At 40.1% G+C, this 18,649-nt stretch overlaps 1 protein-coding gene across 1 annotated transcript in view; it reads left to right on the plus strand.

Annotated features, from left to right (window-relative positions):
• Window positions 1-15,697, plus strand: part of LOC127916471 (28S ribosomal protein S5, mitochondrial-like) — an 81,474-nt gene extending 65,777 nt beyond the window's left edge. Inside the window, exons 3-6 of the mRNA XM_052498253.1 lie at window positions 8,985-9,115; window positions 9,289-9,422; window positions 15,085-15,214; window positions 15,644-15,697. Coding sequence (XP_052354213.1) covers window positions 8,985-9,115; window positions 9,289-9,422; window positions 15,085-15,214; window positions 15,644-15,697 — 449 coding nt within the window. The remainder of the gene's footprint in view (window positions 1-8,984; window positions 9,116-9,288; window positions 9,423-15,084; window positions 15,215-15,643) is intronic.
• Window positions 15,698-18,649: the final 2,952 nt, after the last annotated feature.

Below are 18,649 nucleotides of genomic sequence, written 5' to 3' on the forward strand. Positions count from 1 at the left end.
CACCACTAACATTGAGTGGCTACTGCCAACACACTGTCATTGACACTGACCCAACTCCAGCCACTTTAATAATGGGAATTGATGGGAAATGATGTAAATATATCACTAGCCACTTTAAACAATGCTACCTTATATAATGTTACTTACCCTACATTATTCATCTCATATGCATACGTATATACTGTACTCTATATCATCGACTGCATCCTTATGTAATACATGTATCACTAGCCACTTTAACTATGCCACTTTGTTTACTTTGTCTACATACTCATCTCATATGCATATACTGTACTCGATACCATCTGCTGTATGCTGCCCTGTACCATCACTCATTCATATATCCCTATGTACATATTCTTTATCCCCTTACACTGTGTATAAGACAGTAGTTTTGGAATTGTTAGTTAAATTACTTGTTGGTTATCACTGCATTGTCGGAACTAGAAGCACAAGCATTTCGCTACACTCGCATTAACATCATCTGCTAACCATGTGTATGTGACAAATAAAATGTTATTTTATTTTATTTAGTCAGCTGCACAACTAAATACACATATTTCAGATACCTAGTCAGCTGCGCAACTAAATACACATATTTCAGATACCTAGTCAGCTGCACAACTAAATACAAGTATTTCAGATAACTAGTCAGCTGCACAACTAAATACACATATTTCAGATACCTAGTCAGCTGCACAACTAAATACACATATTTCAGATACCTAGTCAGCTGCACAACTAAATACACATATTTCAGATACCTAGTCAGCTGCACAACTAAATACAAGTATTTCAGATACCTAGTCAGCTGCACAACTAAATACACATATTTCAGATACCTAGTCAGCTGCACAACTAAATACACATATTTCAGATAACTAGTCAGCTGCACAACTAAATACACATATTTCAGATACCTAGTCAGCTGCACAACTAAATACACATATTTCAGATACCTAGTCAGCTGCACAACTAAATACACATATTTCAGATACCTAGTCAGCTGCACAACTAAATACACATATTTCAGATACCTAGTCAGCTGCACAACTAAATACACATATTTCAGATAACTAGTCAGCTGCACAACTAAATACACATATTTCAGATACCTAGTCAGCTGCACAACTAAATACACATATTTCAGATACCTAGTCAGCTGCACAACTAAATACACATATTTCAGATACCTAGTCAGCTGCACAACTAAATACAAGTATTTCAGATACCTAGTCAGCTGCAGAACTAAATACAAGTATTTTAGAGGTAACCGTATACTGGCCTACTACCTGAGTCTACCTCAAGAACAGTGATTGATATTGATTGACATGGTGAACAACAGTGTCCACTCACATTAGTGCAGTACAGACAGAGTAGATGTTGAACGCTGCTCATCCCTGTACACCAGAGAGCATAAAGTTTGTTTCATAGTATTCTGCTCTGCTCTTCCTCACACAGTCATGCGTGTAGCTGCACAGATGGAAATGGCCTCTGACACTGCTGCTCAAGAGTAATGCTCACATAACTACTTCAGTCACTTTGTGTTGCCCTGGGTCTGTTTCCCATCTCTTCTCTGATCCTCCAACTCACGGGTCTGTGGCAGTGATGGTCTAGATCAGAGGATCTTGGCTCAGTATGTTTGCTGTTTGTGTATTGCAGAATGTGTGTGTGTATTGCAGTGCGTGTCTGTGTGTAAATGTATGTTCTAGGTCAGTTTGTGTATGTGTGTGTTACAGGTGTGTAGAGCAGGGCTGTATGTATGGCTAACCCTCGTCTTGTCCCCTGGTCCTGTCATATGCTCACACTGCCCTCTGCTGCCTCCCAGGTCACACTGCAGCTCGTAAATCTGTCCGGAGTGAGGAGAACAGAGTGAATGGCCGGGAAGGGCAGCATTCGTCTCTCTATCCAGACAACTGTAAAGCTCTTACATTTTGAGAGGGTGTCAAGGAGGGATGAGATGGGTTGTCTCCCCAGGGGCAAACACACACACACCGCGGCTCAGACACCAGCAGGAACTTTAACTCAGTCCAAACATCAGACACAAAGTGTAAACAGTGGCGACAGGCCTTGAAGGAAAGATCAATCACTCTTAAAAAGCCTGAGGTTTAATAAGGTGCTACCTGCATTCTGTTTGGTAACCATTGATTATTTGTTCGTTTGACTATAGTCTCTGGTCAGTTTATTTGATGGGACGTTTAGGAGGATAGCAATAACCGAGAAGAGGGAGGGAAGGGAAGATTATCACCAAATGCAGTGAACCAGGGCCCTGCCTCCTCCCTTCAGTTCTCCACCAGGGCTCATCCTCTTCTTTATAATAGCATGTCTAAGTTAATGGGCTCTTTCTGCCTCCCATAAAGAGGGGCTGTTTCACATTGTTCTGCTCTGCAGTGTCGGCAGTAATGGGTCGTTTTAAATGGTCTTGTTAGAAGTCATTTCTCCAAGTGGACGGGTTTGGGATTCTAGCCGGGAATCTGCTAAACTATATTGACCTGGTTGATGTTGGAATCTGCTAAACTATATTGACCTGGTTGATGTTGGAATCTGCTAAACTATATTGACTTGGTTGATGTTGGAATCTGCTAAACTATATTGACCTGGTTGATGTTGGAATCTGCTAAACTATATTGACCTGGTTGATGTTGGAATCTGCTAAACTATATTGACCTGGTTGATGTTGGAATCTGCTAAACTATATTGACCTGGTTGATGTTGGAATCTGATAAACTATATTGACCTGGTTGATGTTGGAATCTGATAAACTATATTGACCTGGTTGATGTTGGAATCTGATAAACTATATTGACTTGGTTGATGTTGGAATCTGCTAAACTATATTGACCTGGTTGATGTTGGAATCTGCTAAACTATATTGACCTGGTTGATGTTGGAATCTGCTAAACTATATTGACCTGGTTGATGTTGGAATCTGCTAAACTATATTGACCTGGTTGATGTTGGAATCTGATAAACTATATTGACCTGGTTGATGTTGGAATCTGATAAACTATATTGACCTGGTTGATGTTGGAATCTGATAAACTATATTGACCTGGTTGATGTTGGAATCTGATAAACTATATTGACCTGGTTGATGTTGGAATCTGATAAACTATATTGACTTGGTTGATGTTGGAATCTGATAAACTATATTGACCTGGTTGATGTTGGAATCTGCTAAACTATATTGACCTGGTTGATGTTGGAATCTGCTAAACTATATTGACCTGGTTGATGTTGGAATCTACTAAACTATATTGACCTGGTTGATGTTGGAATCTGCTAAACTATATTGACCTGGTTGATGTTGGAATCTGCTAAACTATATTGACCTGGTTGATGTTGGAATCTACTAAACTATATTGACCTGGTTGATGTTGGAATCTGCTAAACTATATTGACCTGGTTGATGTTGGAATCTGCTAAACTATATTGACCTGGTTGATGTTGGAATCTGCTAAACTATATTGACCTGGTTGATGTTGGAATCTGATAAACTATATTGACTTGGTTGATGTTGGAATCTGATAAACTATATTGACCTGGTTGATGTTGGAATCTGATAAACTATATTGACTTGGTTGATGTTGGAATCTGATAAACTATATTGACTTGGTTGATGTTGGAATCTGCTAAACTATATTGACCTGGTTGATGTTGGAATCTGATAAACTATATTGACCTGGTTGATGTTGGAATCTGCTAAACTATATTGACCTGGTTGATGTTGGAATCTGCTAAACTATATTGACCTGGTTGATGTTGGAATCTGATAAACTATATTGACCTGGTTGATGTTGGAATCTGCTAAACTATATTGACCTGGTTGATGTTGGAATCTGATAAACTATATTGACCTGGTTGATGTTGGAATCTGATAAACTATATTGACCTGGTTGATGTTGGAATCTGCTAAACTATATTGACCTGGTTGATGTTGGAATCTGATAAACTATATTGACTTGGTTGATGTTGGAATCTGATAAACTATATTGACCTGGTTGATGTTGGAATCTGATAAACTATATTGACCTGGTTGATGTTGGAATCTGATAAACTATATTGACTTGGTTGATGTTGGAATCTGATAAACTATATTGACCTGGTTGATGTTGGAATCTGATAAACTATATTGACTTGGTTGATGTTGGAATCTGATAAACTATATTGACCTGGTTGATGTTGGAATCTGATAAACTATATTGACTTGGTTGATGTTGGAATCTGATAAACTATATTGACCTGGTTGATGTTGGAATCTGATAAACTATATTGACCTGGTTGATGTTGGAATCTGATAAACTATATTGACCTGGTTGATGTTGGAATCTGATAAACTATATTGACTTGGTTGATGTTGGAATCTGATAAACTATATTGACCTGGTTGATGTTGGAATCTGATAAACTATATTGACCTGGTTGATGTTGGAATCTGATAAACTATATTGACTTGGTTGATGTTGGAATCTGATAAACTATATTGACCTGGTTGATGTTGGAATCTGCTAAACTATATTGACTTGGTTGATGTTGGAATCTGATAAACTATATTGACCTGGTTGATGTTGGAATCTGATAAACTATATTGACTTGGTTGATGTTGGAATCTGATAAACTATATTGACCTGGTTGATGTTGGAATCTGCTAAACTATATTGACTTGGTTGATGTTGGAATCTGATAAACTATATTGACTTGGTTGATGTTGGAATCTGATAAACTATATTGACTTGGTTGATGTTGGAATCTGCTAAACTATATTGACCTGGTTGATGTTGGAATCTGATAAACTATATTGACCTGGTTGATGTTGGAATCTGCTAAACTATATTGACCTGGTTGATGTTGGAATCTGCTAAACTATATTGACCTGGTTGATGTTGGAATCTGATAAACTATATTGACCTGGTTGATGTTGGAATCTGATAAACTATATTGACTTGGTTGATGTTGGAATCTGATAAACTATATTGACCTGGTTGATGTTGGAATCTGATAAACTATATTGACTTGGTTGATGTTGGAATCTGCTAAACTATATTGACTTGGTTGATGTTGGAATCTGCTAAACTATATTGACCTGGTTGATGTTGGAATCTGCTAAACTATATTGACCTGGTTGATGTTGGATTCTGTTGCTCTTGTTGTTTGATTGACAGGTGAAGAGTGTGTTCAGCATGACGGCTAAAAGATGTCAATCAGCACACACGGAGTATAACAAACATTAGGAACACCTTCCTAATACTGAGTTGCATACCCTTTTGCCCTCAGAACTGCCTCAATTCGTTGGGGCATGGACTCTACAAGGTGTCGAACGCATTCCACAGGGATGCTGGCCCATGTTGACTCCAATGCTTCCCACAGTTGTGTCAAGTTGGCTGGATGTCCTTTAGGTTGTGCAGTGTTGAGCATTTAAAAACCCCACCAGCAATGCAGTTGTTGACACAAACCGGTGGACCTGTCACCTACTACCATACCCCATCCAAAAGGCACTTCTATATTTTGTCTTGCCCATTCACCCTCTGAATGGCACTCATACACAATCCACGTCTATTGTCCCTGCATCCTTCTTCAACCTGTCTCCTCCCCTTCATCTACACTGATTTGAAGTGAATTTAACTTCTTATGGCTGGGGTCAGTATTGAGTAGCTTGGATTAATAAGGTGCCCAGAGTAAACTGCCTGCTACTCAGGCCCAGTTGCTAATATATGCATATTATGAGTAGATTTGGATAGAAAACACTCTGAAGTTTCTCAAACTGTTTGAATGATGTATGTGAGTATAACAGAACTCATATGGCAGGCAAAAACCTGAGAAGAAATCCAACCAGGAAGTGGGAAATCTGAGGTTTGTAGTTTTCATTGCCTATCGAATATACAGTATCTATGGGGTCATATTGCACTTCCTAGGGCTTCCACTAGATGTCACCAGTCTTTAGAACCTTGTTTGAGGCTTCTACTGTGAAGTCGGGGGGAATGAGAGCTGAGTCAGGGGTCTGGCAGAGTGCCATGAGCTCATTCAGGCGCGCTCCCGTGAGAGATAGCTGCGTTCCATCGCATTTCTAAAGACAAAGGAATTCTCCGGTTGAAACATTATTGAAGATTTATGTTATAAACATCATAAAGATTGATTCTATACATCGTTTGACATGTTTCTACGAACTGTAATGGAATTGTTTTACTTTTCATCTGACCTGCGTGTCGTGAATTTTGATTTGTGAACTCAAGGCGCGTACAAAAAGGAAGTATTTGGACATAAATGATGGACTTTATCGAACAAATCAATCATTTGTTGTGGAACTGGGATTCCTGGGAGTGCATTCTGATGAAGATCATCAAATGTAAGTGAATATTTATAATGCTATTTCTGACTTCTGTTGACTCCACAACATGGCGGATATCTGTATGACTTGTTTTTGTGTCCGAGCGCCGTACTCAGATTATTGCATGGTGTGCTTTTTCGGGAAAAGTTTTTTTGAAATCTGACACAGCGGTTGCATTAAGGAGAAGTTTATCTAAAGTTCCATGTATAACACTTGTATTTTCATCAACATTTATGATGAGTATTTCTGTAAATTGATGTGGCACTCTGCAAAATCACCGGATGTTTTGGAAGCAAAACATTACTGAACGTAACACGCCAATGTAAACTGAGATTTTTAGATATAAATATGAACTTTATTGAACAAAACATACATGTATGTTGTCCTATGAGTGTCATCTGATGAAAATCATTAAAGGTTAGTGGTTCATTTTATCTCTATTTCTGCTTTTTGTGACTCCTCTCTTTGGCAGGCTTTTTCCTATGTTTATTCTGACTGTCTGAGCAGTGAACCAGGCTTTTTCCTATGTTTATTCTGACTGTCTGAGCAGTGAACCAGGCTTTTTCCTATGTTTATTCTGACTGTCTGAACAGTGAACCAGGCTTTTTCCTATGTTTATTCTGACTGTCTGAACAGTGAACCAGGCTTTTTCCTATGTTTATTCTGACTGTCTGAACAGTGAACCAGGCTTTTTCCTATGTTTATTCTGACTGTCTGAGCAGTGAACCAGGCTTTTTCCTATGTTTATTCTGACTGTCTGAACAGTGAACCAGGCTTTTTCCTATGTTTATTCTGACTGTCTGAACAGTGAACCAGGCTTTTTCCTATGTTTATTCTGACTGTCTGAGCAGTGAACCAGGCTTTTTCCTATGTTTATTCTGACTGTCTGAACAGTGAACCAGGCTTTTTCCTATGTTTATTCTGACTGTCTGAACAGTGAACCAGGCTTTTTCCTATGTTTATTCTGACTGTCTGAACAGTGAACCAGGCTTTTTCCTATGTTTATTCTGACTGTCTGAACAGTGAACCAGGCTTTTTCCTATGTTTATTCTGACTGTCTGAACAGTGAACCAGGCTTTTTCCTATGTTTATTCTGACTGTCTGAACAGTGAACCAGGCTTTTTCCTATGTTTATTCTGACTGTCTGAACAGTGAACCAGGCTTTTTCCTATGTTTATTCTGACTGTCTGAACAGTGAACCAGGCTTTTTCCTATGTTTATTCTGACTGTCTGAACAGTGAACCAGGCTTTTTCCTATGTTTATTCTGACTGTCTGAACAGTGAACCATGCAAACCCCTGTACTTTAAGTGAGCGAGCTCAAAGAATATATCATCTATTCCCTCAACAGACTAATCAAACTGCAAACAGCACTGCACAAAATAAGTTAAATATTGATCACATAAAAAAATGTGTGAACAGTAATATTCTTGTTAAAGGTTTTCTGCAGAGGGGATGTTGCTGCAAATTGCTAGATGAAAGGCACGTTTTTCTCTCTGTGGGGTTTTGTTTGATTCTCTTGCTGTAAGTTGGTCTCTGTGTTAGTCACACACACACTGAAAGAGACTGTTCCTAACAGGCCCGGACCTCCTGCAGCTACTGTAAGTGTTCTGTTCTGTGGGTGATGTGTTTGTGCCATGCCGGCCCAGACTAACACAGGACAGGCTGGCTCTTTGACTCCTGTCACTAACCCACTAAGTCACACTCACTCAAGGTTCTGACTCATCCCCCATTGCTCATCGGGAGAGATGAAAAAATGTCCCCCTATTCCCTATTTAGTGCACTTTGTTGGCCAGAGGGAAAGGGTCATACTGGCTAGGGTGAGCTGATGACTGACAGCTGGGTTGACATGGATGGTTTTTTTCTTTGTAACAGTTTACCATGACATCAACTCCACCTTCAAGAGGACCACCCTACTCATGAAGAAACAGCACCGAGGGGTGGTAGAGCATTTTGGGGTGGCAGGGTAGCCTAGTGGTTAGAGTGTTGGACTAGTAACCGAAAGGTTGCAAGTTTGAATCCCTGAGCAGACAAGGTACAAATCTGTTGTTCTGCCCCTAAACAAGGCAGTTAACCCACCGTTCCTAGGCTGTCATTAAAAATAATAATTTGTTCTTAACTGACTTGTCTAGTTAAATAAAGGTTAAACATTTGTGTGTGTATGGCTGCCCTAACAAGCTGTGCTCAACCCAGAGGAGCAATAAGTTGATGAGAGTTCGTTCAACTGACAGAGCACTGTGCCCCCCACACACACACACACACAAAGTGTCTCTGATACGGTTCACACATTTACTCAAACACATACATACAGTCTTGAATACAAATCTATACACACCCACATCTCTCTCTCATTTACATCCTATCATGTGAACAGTCTCACATAGCCTCGGACGCAGGTGTGTTATGTAAAGGATAATGAAACTCCAATGTAGTAGTGTTAGAGACACAGGGGCCTCCAGCTTCAGGAGGAGTATCAACTCAGAGGACCTTTGACCTTACATGCAACACTAGAGTCCCTTGTGAATCTGGACCAGCAACGTATTATGTTACCCCGTGTATGAGTTCATTTTCAATTTTCATTTGTTTGCAATGGAAGAGTCATTAACACTGTGGCATGGAGGTTGTCTGTTAGTCTGGCTAGTCTAACATGTTGCTGTGTCAGGTTACGGACTACACTGTCACCGCGCGGTCATCACCATCTGTAAGCTGATAGAGGACATGTACGCCAAGGAAGAGGGCTCCGTCAACCTGCTCAACATCACCATGGCTCTGTTCACCAGACTGGCCAATCAGGTGAGCCATTGTCAGGGTTGCTTGCTGGTTCTCGGCCAATCTCCGGGAATCTTCCTGTAAAAACATAGTCATGAGCTCTGAACATAAACACACGCACGCACGCACGCACGCACACACACACACACACACACACACACTGCTTTAGACTAACCGTCTTCTCTTCTCTCTGTAAGAGACCCAACAGTTTCTGCCTGGTGAGTTTCAGCCGGAGCGCGGGCCCCTGCCCCTCATCGTGGCCACCCCTAAGAATAGAGTGCATCCTGACCACAAACCCGAGGAAGAGACAGGACATGAAACGCATGACAGGGCATGTGACGTTGTCGAAAATGAGAGCTGTCTAATAAAAATGTAAACTCTCCAAAATGGCTTGTGTTGTGTTCTATTGCTTTTGAAGGAGCTGTCAGGACATGTCATGCTTTGATGACAGTTATAGTGATCATTTCCTCAGCAGCTGTCCACTGCTCGCTCCGGAGGCTCTTGCTGCTTTAGCTTTTCAGTTCATTTCCGCCTACATTCCAGTATGCAACTACTAACAGTCACCACCTTCCACAAGCATCATGAAAACAAAACTTTGCGGCAAGAAAACGAAACAATGCAGCAAGAAAATAGCATCAAAGAACTCAAGAGCTTTAAACAGTGAATGACGTTGTAAAGTCAAAGTATACATTTCTGCTGTACTTTTCCGTACTCTGACTTTCCATGTTATCTCTCCTTGACTCTATTTTCAGACTCGAATGGTCCTTTTAGTCAACTTATGAGTTATTAACAATTATGTGTCCTGTTTACCTCAACTTGGCAACCCCTTGGCAGGGAGTCTCTAGTTTGTAGTCTGAAGAAGCATTAATTCAGACATGAACAGCTCTCCAAAAAGGGATCCTTCCAATAGTGCTGTCTGTCTTAAGCCAGACAGGCCAGACAGGCATTTATTTCAATAGTGTTCTCTTAATATGGTCTTGAACTTGATGGTTGAACTAATGGTAGGATTCACACTAAGTAGTTATTTGAAGACTTTCAGCTGAATGGTTTGTGCAGTACAGGTGTAATGTGTGATGTGAACTCTCCACCACTTGGGGGTGCTATTAGCACCTGATATTCAGGCTTCTTATATTGTTAACCCGTATTATGGATAAAATGTGGATTTTTATGTCAGTCATGAGACTATAATATTGTACATATACTGTATATGTTATGACATCTCGTAGTTAAGTTCCTTGTTTTTCACCTTTCATGAAGTATCATTCGAATTATTGTATTCCAACGAATCTAACAAGGAATCCTGTTCCACTGGGCACAGGTGTAATTCCAAAGTCAAGGTTTGATTTACATTTGTTTGAGTTGTCAGATAACGTGATTTCAACGTGAAAATTTGAAAAAATGGCACCATGTCATTGGATTAGATTAAAAGTTGGGTGGGGAAAAATACATTCCCTTACATTGATGTCTTTACATATCCAATCAGTTTCCAACATAGATTCAGCATCATCATATTACATTTCAGTGGATGCCTCCTATCAGGCTTAATTAATGACCAGACAGTGGGTGCCCCTATAGCCTGTTATAGACTGTCAACATCTATTTGGTTTAACAGCCATGGAAACTGTGGATGTTATTATTTATATTATTATAAACAGCGCGTTGGGTCATGTGACCAAGAAAGGTATGTATTGGATCTTGTCGGTTACATTTATTTTTATTTTCTGTTCTACCTTATGTTATTTGTAGTATTACATTGTTATTGATTACTGCATTGATTACGGCAAGAAAGGCATTTCACTGTACTTGTGCACGTGACAATAAAACCTGAAACGTATAAGGTGCAATTCAAGAGTGATTGTCAAGGGTCCTCCACTTCTTTGGTTCCTGGTACATAAGAACTCTTTCCCCTTCCTGATACCCCTTCCCCTACCTGCCTACACACACACACACACACACACAAATACCATTCATTCCATTCCAGACATTACTATGAGCCTGTCCTCCCCAACTATGGTGCCACCAACCGCCTGTGACAGACAAACACGCACATTCCATGTAATGACTGTCACCTACATGAGATGGAGACAATATCTGCTTTTCAAAACACAAGTCAACATACATTTGTGCATGAAAAACAATTTTCAAGATTAAAATCTCTGGCCTGTGAACAAATATGTACCTACTAAGCAACATTAGGAACTAAAGGAGAGAAGAAATTCAGCATCACTGCAGCAAACCTTGGAATGGAATTCAATAGAAAAAGCATCTTCATTAATAAAAGTAGAACCAAAGTTTCGGCTTTCGGTCTTCATCTGGGTTTTTGGTCAAACTAAACAACAGAGAATGAGTCCATTTGTCCTGCAATGATACAGTTTGATGATTAATTCACCTGTAAAGTTACTGTAGCATCAGAGTGACTCGGTTGCTTTCTATAGGGAGCACATGTGGCTAAAAACAGATATGTCACACCTGTTGTTAATAGTGGGGACTAAAGTCCTATGCTACTTATTGTTTCTGTAGTGCTGAGCAGATACCTCAGACTGTGTCATGGATCCATGGTTCACTAGAAATACCAGTATGTCTACTCCACCCATGGGTCCTTTGTGTAGGGTGAGGGCCTACAGATAACCCACTTATCACGTTGACATATTTACCTGCACCTTTACTTGGCCCTGGTGCCTGCATACAGCCAAGCATGCCAGCTATCTGGTGGAGAATGATGGACATGGGGTTAAACTCAGGGTTACAGATGAGGCTAGGGTTAGCGTTGAGCTAACAGATAGAACATCCATTACCTCTGTTGAGGAAACACACAACTTGCCCTAAACAAACCTGGATACTTAGTAGTTTACTGATAAGTAACATGCAATCAAGATCATTAACCATATTTAACAAAACCGATTTTATACAATATCATAAAAAATACAACAGCAGTGACAAAATTAATTGTGCAATAATTCATAATAATAATAAAAATAGATTGAGTTTGTATTGCGCTTTTCATTACAGCAAGATTCTCAAAGACACTCTTAAAACAACAAAAACATTTCAGTTAGCCTACTGACAGTTTTGGGTGGAATATCTTCCACAGAGGCAGGTGCAAGCAAGTCCAACAGGTGGAAGGAATCCTGTGTCCGATCCACTCTCAATGCGCAGCTTCCTGACCCGTGCTGTCCACGTCTTTTCCGACTGAGACCCAGATGAAGGGGGGAAATTATGTTCAGATCCAGGAGGGGAACAAGTCAGAAGCCAGGACACCTCTTGCCATCCACAGTCGTAAACTATTTGGTAAACACCTCCGAAAAACATGTAGCACCCACCTGGGTGAAGCCGCGTAGCCACCAAGATTGGGGCGTATAAAGCTCACTACAGTCAATAGGAATAGTCCACCATGAAATAAACCATTGTGGAAAAACTTTAGTGATGCCATCTTCAAAAGCCTCCAAGCCGCTGCCTAAAAAATGTAATAATAATAAAATAATATTTATATGTATATATACAGTGGGGCAAAAAAGTATTTAGTCAGCCACCAATTGTGCAAGTTCTCCCACTTAAAAAGATGAGAGGCCTGTAATTCATCATAGGTCCACTTCAACTATGACAGACAAAATGTGAAAAAAAATCCAGAAAATCACATTGTAGGATTTTTTATGAATTTATCTGCAAATTATGGTGAGCTCTTGTTGGCTGCTTTTCCTTCACTCTGCTGTCAAACTCATCCCAAACCATCTGAATTGGTTTGAGGTCAGGTGATTGGGGAGGCCAGGTCTTCTGATGCAGCACTCCATCACTCTCCTTATTGGTCAAATAGCCCTTACACAGCCTGGAGGTGTGTTGGGTCATTGTCCTGTCGAAAAACAAATGATAGTCCGACTAAGTGCAAACCAGATAGGATGGCGTATCGCTGCAGAATGCTGTGGTAGCCATGCTGGTTAAGTGTACCTTGAAATTCTAAATAAAATCACAGAGTCACCAGCAAAGCACCCCAACAACATCTCACCTCCTCCTCCATGCTTCACTGTGGGAACCACACATGTGGAGATCATCTGTTCACCTACTCTGCGTCTCACAAAGACACAGCGATTGTAACCAAAAATCTCAAATTTGGACTCATCAGACCAAAGCTGTCATCAAGGCAAAGGGTGGCTACTTTGAACAATCTTAGATAAACATGAGCTGGCGCACACCCAGAATAATAGTTTGTGTGGAGGTGCTGACTAACGGCGAAAAAACTATAAACTATCAAAATAGATTTCCTCTTCGTCTGAAGAGTAGTAAGGACCAAGATGCAGCGTGGTAAGTGTTCATGACGATTTATTAAAAACTAACTGAACACTGAAATACAAAACAATAAACAATGTGATGAAAACGAAAACAGTACCGTGTGGTGACAAACACTCACACGGAAACAAACACCCACAAATCAACAGTGAAACCCAGGCTACCTAAACGTGATTCTCAATCAGAGACAACTAACGACACCTGCCTCTGATTGAGAACCATACTAGGCTGAAGACAAAAACCAACATAAAAAACAAACATAGACTGCCCACCCCAACTCACACCCTGACCATACTAAATAAAGACAAAACAAAGGAAATAAAGGTCAGAACGTGACACGCACACTCCATGTATAATCTCCCAGCAATTTAATGGGTATTTACCAACGTTTCGGCATCACTGTGCCTTCCTCAGGGTAATGTCATGGATACTTAAACCAGGTTATGTAGACACACAGTGCAATTAGTGTAACCAATGACAGTAGTGAGGGGTGTGTCATAATGATTAAGTTAATTTAAATTCATTAGAGAAACTGTTTTGAATTAAATATAAAATTAAAATTAAATATATTATGCTATTTTTATCATATAGAAACATAATGGAATATTGTACATCATATTAGCATCAACATACATTATTGTTTCATTCAATTTCACATAATAATTTCGTATTTCTTTTCATTTTTATTACATGTAATGTTTTGGTTCAACCTTAATATATAATGAGCATCATCAACAGGGGGAACATATTAGGTGTATGCTAATAAACTGTAAAAAATATTTTTTCAATTTATAAGACTTCTTCATGAAGGAAAATGTGTTCATAAGAAGGGTCTGGAATCAAAGTCAATATTACCTCCCTTATCCTACCTCATTGCACACATTGTATATATAATTTTTATATTGTATTATTGACTGTATGTTTGTTCATTCCATGTGTAACTCTGTGTTGTTGTTTGTGTCGCACTGCTTTGCTTTATCTTGGCCAGGTCGCAGTTGTAAATGAGAACTCGTTCTCAACTAGCCTACCTGGTTAAATAAAGGTGAAATTAAAAAGAAAATCATTTAAAAAATGAGAGTGGCCCTTTATTGTCCCCCAGCACAAGGTGCTTTTGTGTAATGATCATGCTGTTTAATTATCTTATTGATATGCCACACCTGTCAAGTGGACGGATTATCTTCACAAAGGAGAAATGCTCACTTACAGGGATTAAACACATTTGTGCACAAAATGTGAGCAAAATACGCTTCATGTGCATATTGAAAATCTCTGGGATCTTTCATTTCAGGTCATGAAACATGGGACCAACACTTCACATGTTGCGTTAATTTTTTTGTTCAGGGTACTAATATGTGAATAGACTGAAGAGGGACAAAGTAAGTTCACTATTGCTTTCACCTCTCCAGCCATAACAAAGCAGTCGTCCCCTAGCAGAGTAACTGAGGACCATTGGGACACAACTTGATGCCATTCCAAGTCAATGAAGGCTTCAGCAGACCTTTGATTGTTGTGCTTAGATGTTATTGAGCAGGCTGGTGTGGTTGTGTGTGCGTGCGTGTGTGTCTCTGTGTGTGTGTGTGCTTGCGTGAGAGTGTTTAAGTGGCTAAATTAATAGCAGAGTGTGTGTTTTATAAGTTTGTCAGTATGCGTGTCTATTAATGTGATTTTGTGTGAGATAGTGTGTGCCTAATGGTCTCTTTGTATCTCTCCAGGACTTTGCGTACCATTGACTGGCAGCGTTCCCCTACCCTCAGTGTATCAACAGCCCTGGCGAAGGTCACCACTCATTTTAAAGAAGATACAGCCATCTTGAAAAACTACCAGATAGACATTGCGGCTGTGGTAAGTGCTACACAGATACCAGTGCTTAGAAAGAGCTGAATTAATATCCATTTTTAAGAAATATCAGACAAATTCAATTTACTGATACTTTGTTGAGAGCATTATTAACATTATAACGGCAATGACTTAGTTACATAGCTACAGTATCTGTGCATTGTTGGGAAGGTAAGTAAGCATTTGACTGTTAGTCTACACCTGTTGTTTAAAAAGCATGTGATGAATACAATTAGATTTGATTTGTGTATTTCTGTATAGTTTGTGCTGCTTACATTGTTAGCCCAGAAAATGTTGTATTACATACAGCCGGGAAGAACTATTGCCTATCCGAGCGGAGGTAACTCACCAGCACTTCCAGCATTATGACCAGGAATACAATTTCCCGAAGCTGATCCTTTGTCGCACCAACCAGGGCAATTGAACTGATTCCAGAGGCTGACCCAGAACAACACCGGCGGAGAAGAGGAATTCGGAGCGGTCATCTAGTTAGAATAGGAGACGCCCACACCACCCACCACTTCCGAGTATATTACTCGCTAATTTTCAGTCCCTGGATAACAAAGTTGACGAGATCAGGGCAAGGGTTTCTTTCCAGAGAGTTATCAGGGATTATAACATACTCTGTTTCACTCTGGCTCTCTCGGGATATACTGCCGAAGCCATTTGGATTCTGAGTTCATCTTGCCGACCGGAATCATTAATCATGTTTCATGATTAATGACTCATTGTGTAATTGCAATAACAAACATACAGGAACTCAAGTTCTTTTGTTCACTTGACATAGAATAACTCACAATCAAATGCCGACTGTATTATCTCCCAAGACAATTCTCTTTGGTTATTGCCACAGCCGTGTATATCCCCCCTCAAGCCGATACCACGACAGCAATTTAGGAACTTCACTGGACTTTATGCAAACTGGAAACCAGATATCCCGAGGCTGCATTTATTGTAGATGGGGATTTTAACAAAGAAAATTTGAGGAAAAGGCTACCTAAATTCTATCAGCATATAGACTGTAGTACTCGCGGTGAAAATACACTTGACCATTGTTACTCCAACTCCCGGGATGCATACAAAGCCCTCCTTTGGCAAATCTGATCACGATTCCATGTTTTTCCTCCCTTCCTATATGCACAAACTCAAACAGTAAGTTCCCGTGCTAAGGACTATTCAACGCTGGTCTGACCAATCGTAATCCACGCTTCAAGATTGTTTTGATCATGCGGACTGGGATATGTTCCAGGTACCTTCTGAGAATAATATTGACGTGTACACTGAGACAGTTACTGAGTTTATCAAGAAGTGTAGAGGAGCCACCCGGGTGGCGCAGTGGTTAAGGGCGCTGTACTGCAGCGCCAGCTGTGCCACCAGAGACTCTGGGTTCGCGCCCAGGCTCTGTCGTAACCGGTCCGTGGGGCTACGCACAATTGGACGAGCGTCATCCGGGTTAGGGAGGGGTTGGCCGGTATCCTTGTCTCATCGCGCACCAGCCACTCCTGTGGCGGTCCGGGCGCAGTGGGCGCTAACCAAGGTTGCCAGGTGCACGGTGTTTCCTCCGACACATTGGTGCGGCTGGCTTCTGGGTTGGATGCACGCTGTGTGCGGCTTGGCTTGGTTGGGTTGTGTATCGGAGGACTCATAACTTTCACCTTCGTTTCTCCCGAGCCCGTATGGGAGTTGTAGCGATGAGACAAGATAGTAGCTACTAAACATTTGGATACCACGAAAACGGGGTAAAAAAAAAATTAAAAGTGTAGAGGAGATGTTGTACCCACTGTGACTATTAAAACCTACACTAACCAGAAACCGTGGATAGATGGTTGCATTCGCACAAAACTGAAAGCATGAAGCACCCCATTTAACCATGGCAAGGTGACTGGGAATATGGCAGTATGCAAACAGTATTCTGTAGTCATTCCCTCTGCATTGCAGTCAAACATGCAAAACGTCAGCAAAAGGAGAAAGTGGAGTTGCAATTAAACGGCTCAGAGACGAGTTGTCAGGCCTCTTTGAGGCTAACACAGTGCCACCTACGAGGCCAGCTACCGTGGACTGTGGGTTCTCCTTTTTATATACATTTTTTAATTTACCTTTATTTAACCAGGTAGACTAGTTCTCATTTACAAATTTGACCTGGCCAAGATAAAGCAAAGCAGTGCGACAGAAACAACAACACAGAGTTACACATGGAATAAACAAGTCTATAACACAATACAAATTTTAAAAAGTCTATATACTGTGTGTGCAAATTGCCTGAGGAGGTATGGCAATAAATAGGCCATAGTAGTATAGGGACTTCAGGTTACGAAAAAAAAGAAGGTATGGGAACTGTTTAAAATATCTGAACATTATGAAGTGGATATGAACACACACGTACTCAACTACATGCTTGCTTACACATACAGACTACACATACATACACACACCTGATCTCGCTCTCTTCTCTCACTCTCTTTCTCTCTTTTCTCTTCTCTTCTCTCCCTCTCTTTCTATTGTCGAGAACTATTTTATAATTTTATGTGTTTATTGTTTGTCTATCTTTTTTATGTATCTGTCTACAAGTGTATATATGTTAACAACAAGCAAGGGGAAGATATCAGAATAGGGGCATTGGGGAATAATAACATATTGTAGAGAATACATTTGTACTGTAGTGAAGCCGTCTCTAGATTAATGCAAGGTCTCTTTCATGATCATGTGAAACGTCAATTGCTATGGAAATGCTGAGATGTGTTTTTCAATGATGTTAAAAGTTAAAGGTAATTATGGTGCAACTATGATGGTGATGCGATATGGATTAGAATTATGAATATTAAGGCTATACGCACTACATGTTACACACATAGACACTCAAACATGTAAATTGAGTTATTATTTATTTGGACATCACACATTATAGTCTAAATACAGACGTCATACACACTCTCATTATATCATATCCAATATCATACACATCAGCCTACTCAGATTTGTTACACACACAATTTGTCTCAATGTTCTAACATCTGTGGCATTGGCTCACAGGCAAACAAGCAAGGGAATTTAAAAAATATTGCTAGAACCTATTTCTTGAATTCTAAATATCAGACATTTGAAAGCTCTAGTTTTGACCTTCATAATACCTCTGATGGCAGTAACTTTACAAGCACTAATTATGGCCAATTTAGCCTGAGAATATGATCTAGTTATGGTAAGGGGTGAAATTGTAACGGCGTTCTTCGTTTGTAGAAAGAGAGTCGGACTGAAATGCAGCGCAGTGGTTACTCATGACTTTAATAGAAAAAGTGACACATGAAATAACTATACAAAATACAAAACAACAAACGGAACGTGAAACCTAATTACAGCCTATCTGGTGAAACTACACAAAGACAGGAACAATCACCCACGAAATACACAGTGAAACCCAGGCTACCTAAATACGGTTCCCCATCA

Source organism: Oncorhynchus keta, chromosome 36 (genome assembly GCF_023373465.1).
Source record: "Oncorhynchus keta strain PuntledgeMale-10-30-2019 chromosome 36, Oket_V2, whole genome shotgun sequence".
NCBI lineage: Eukaryota > Metazoa > Chordata > Actinopteri > Salmoniformes > Salmonidae > Oncorhynchus > Oncorhynchus keta.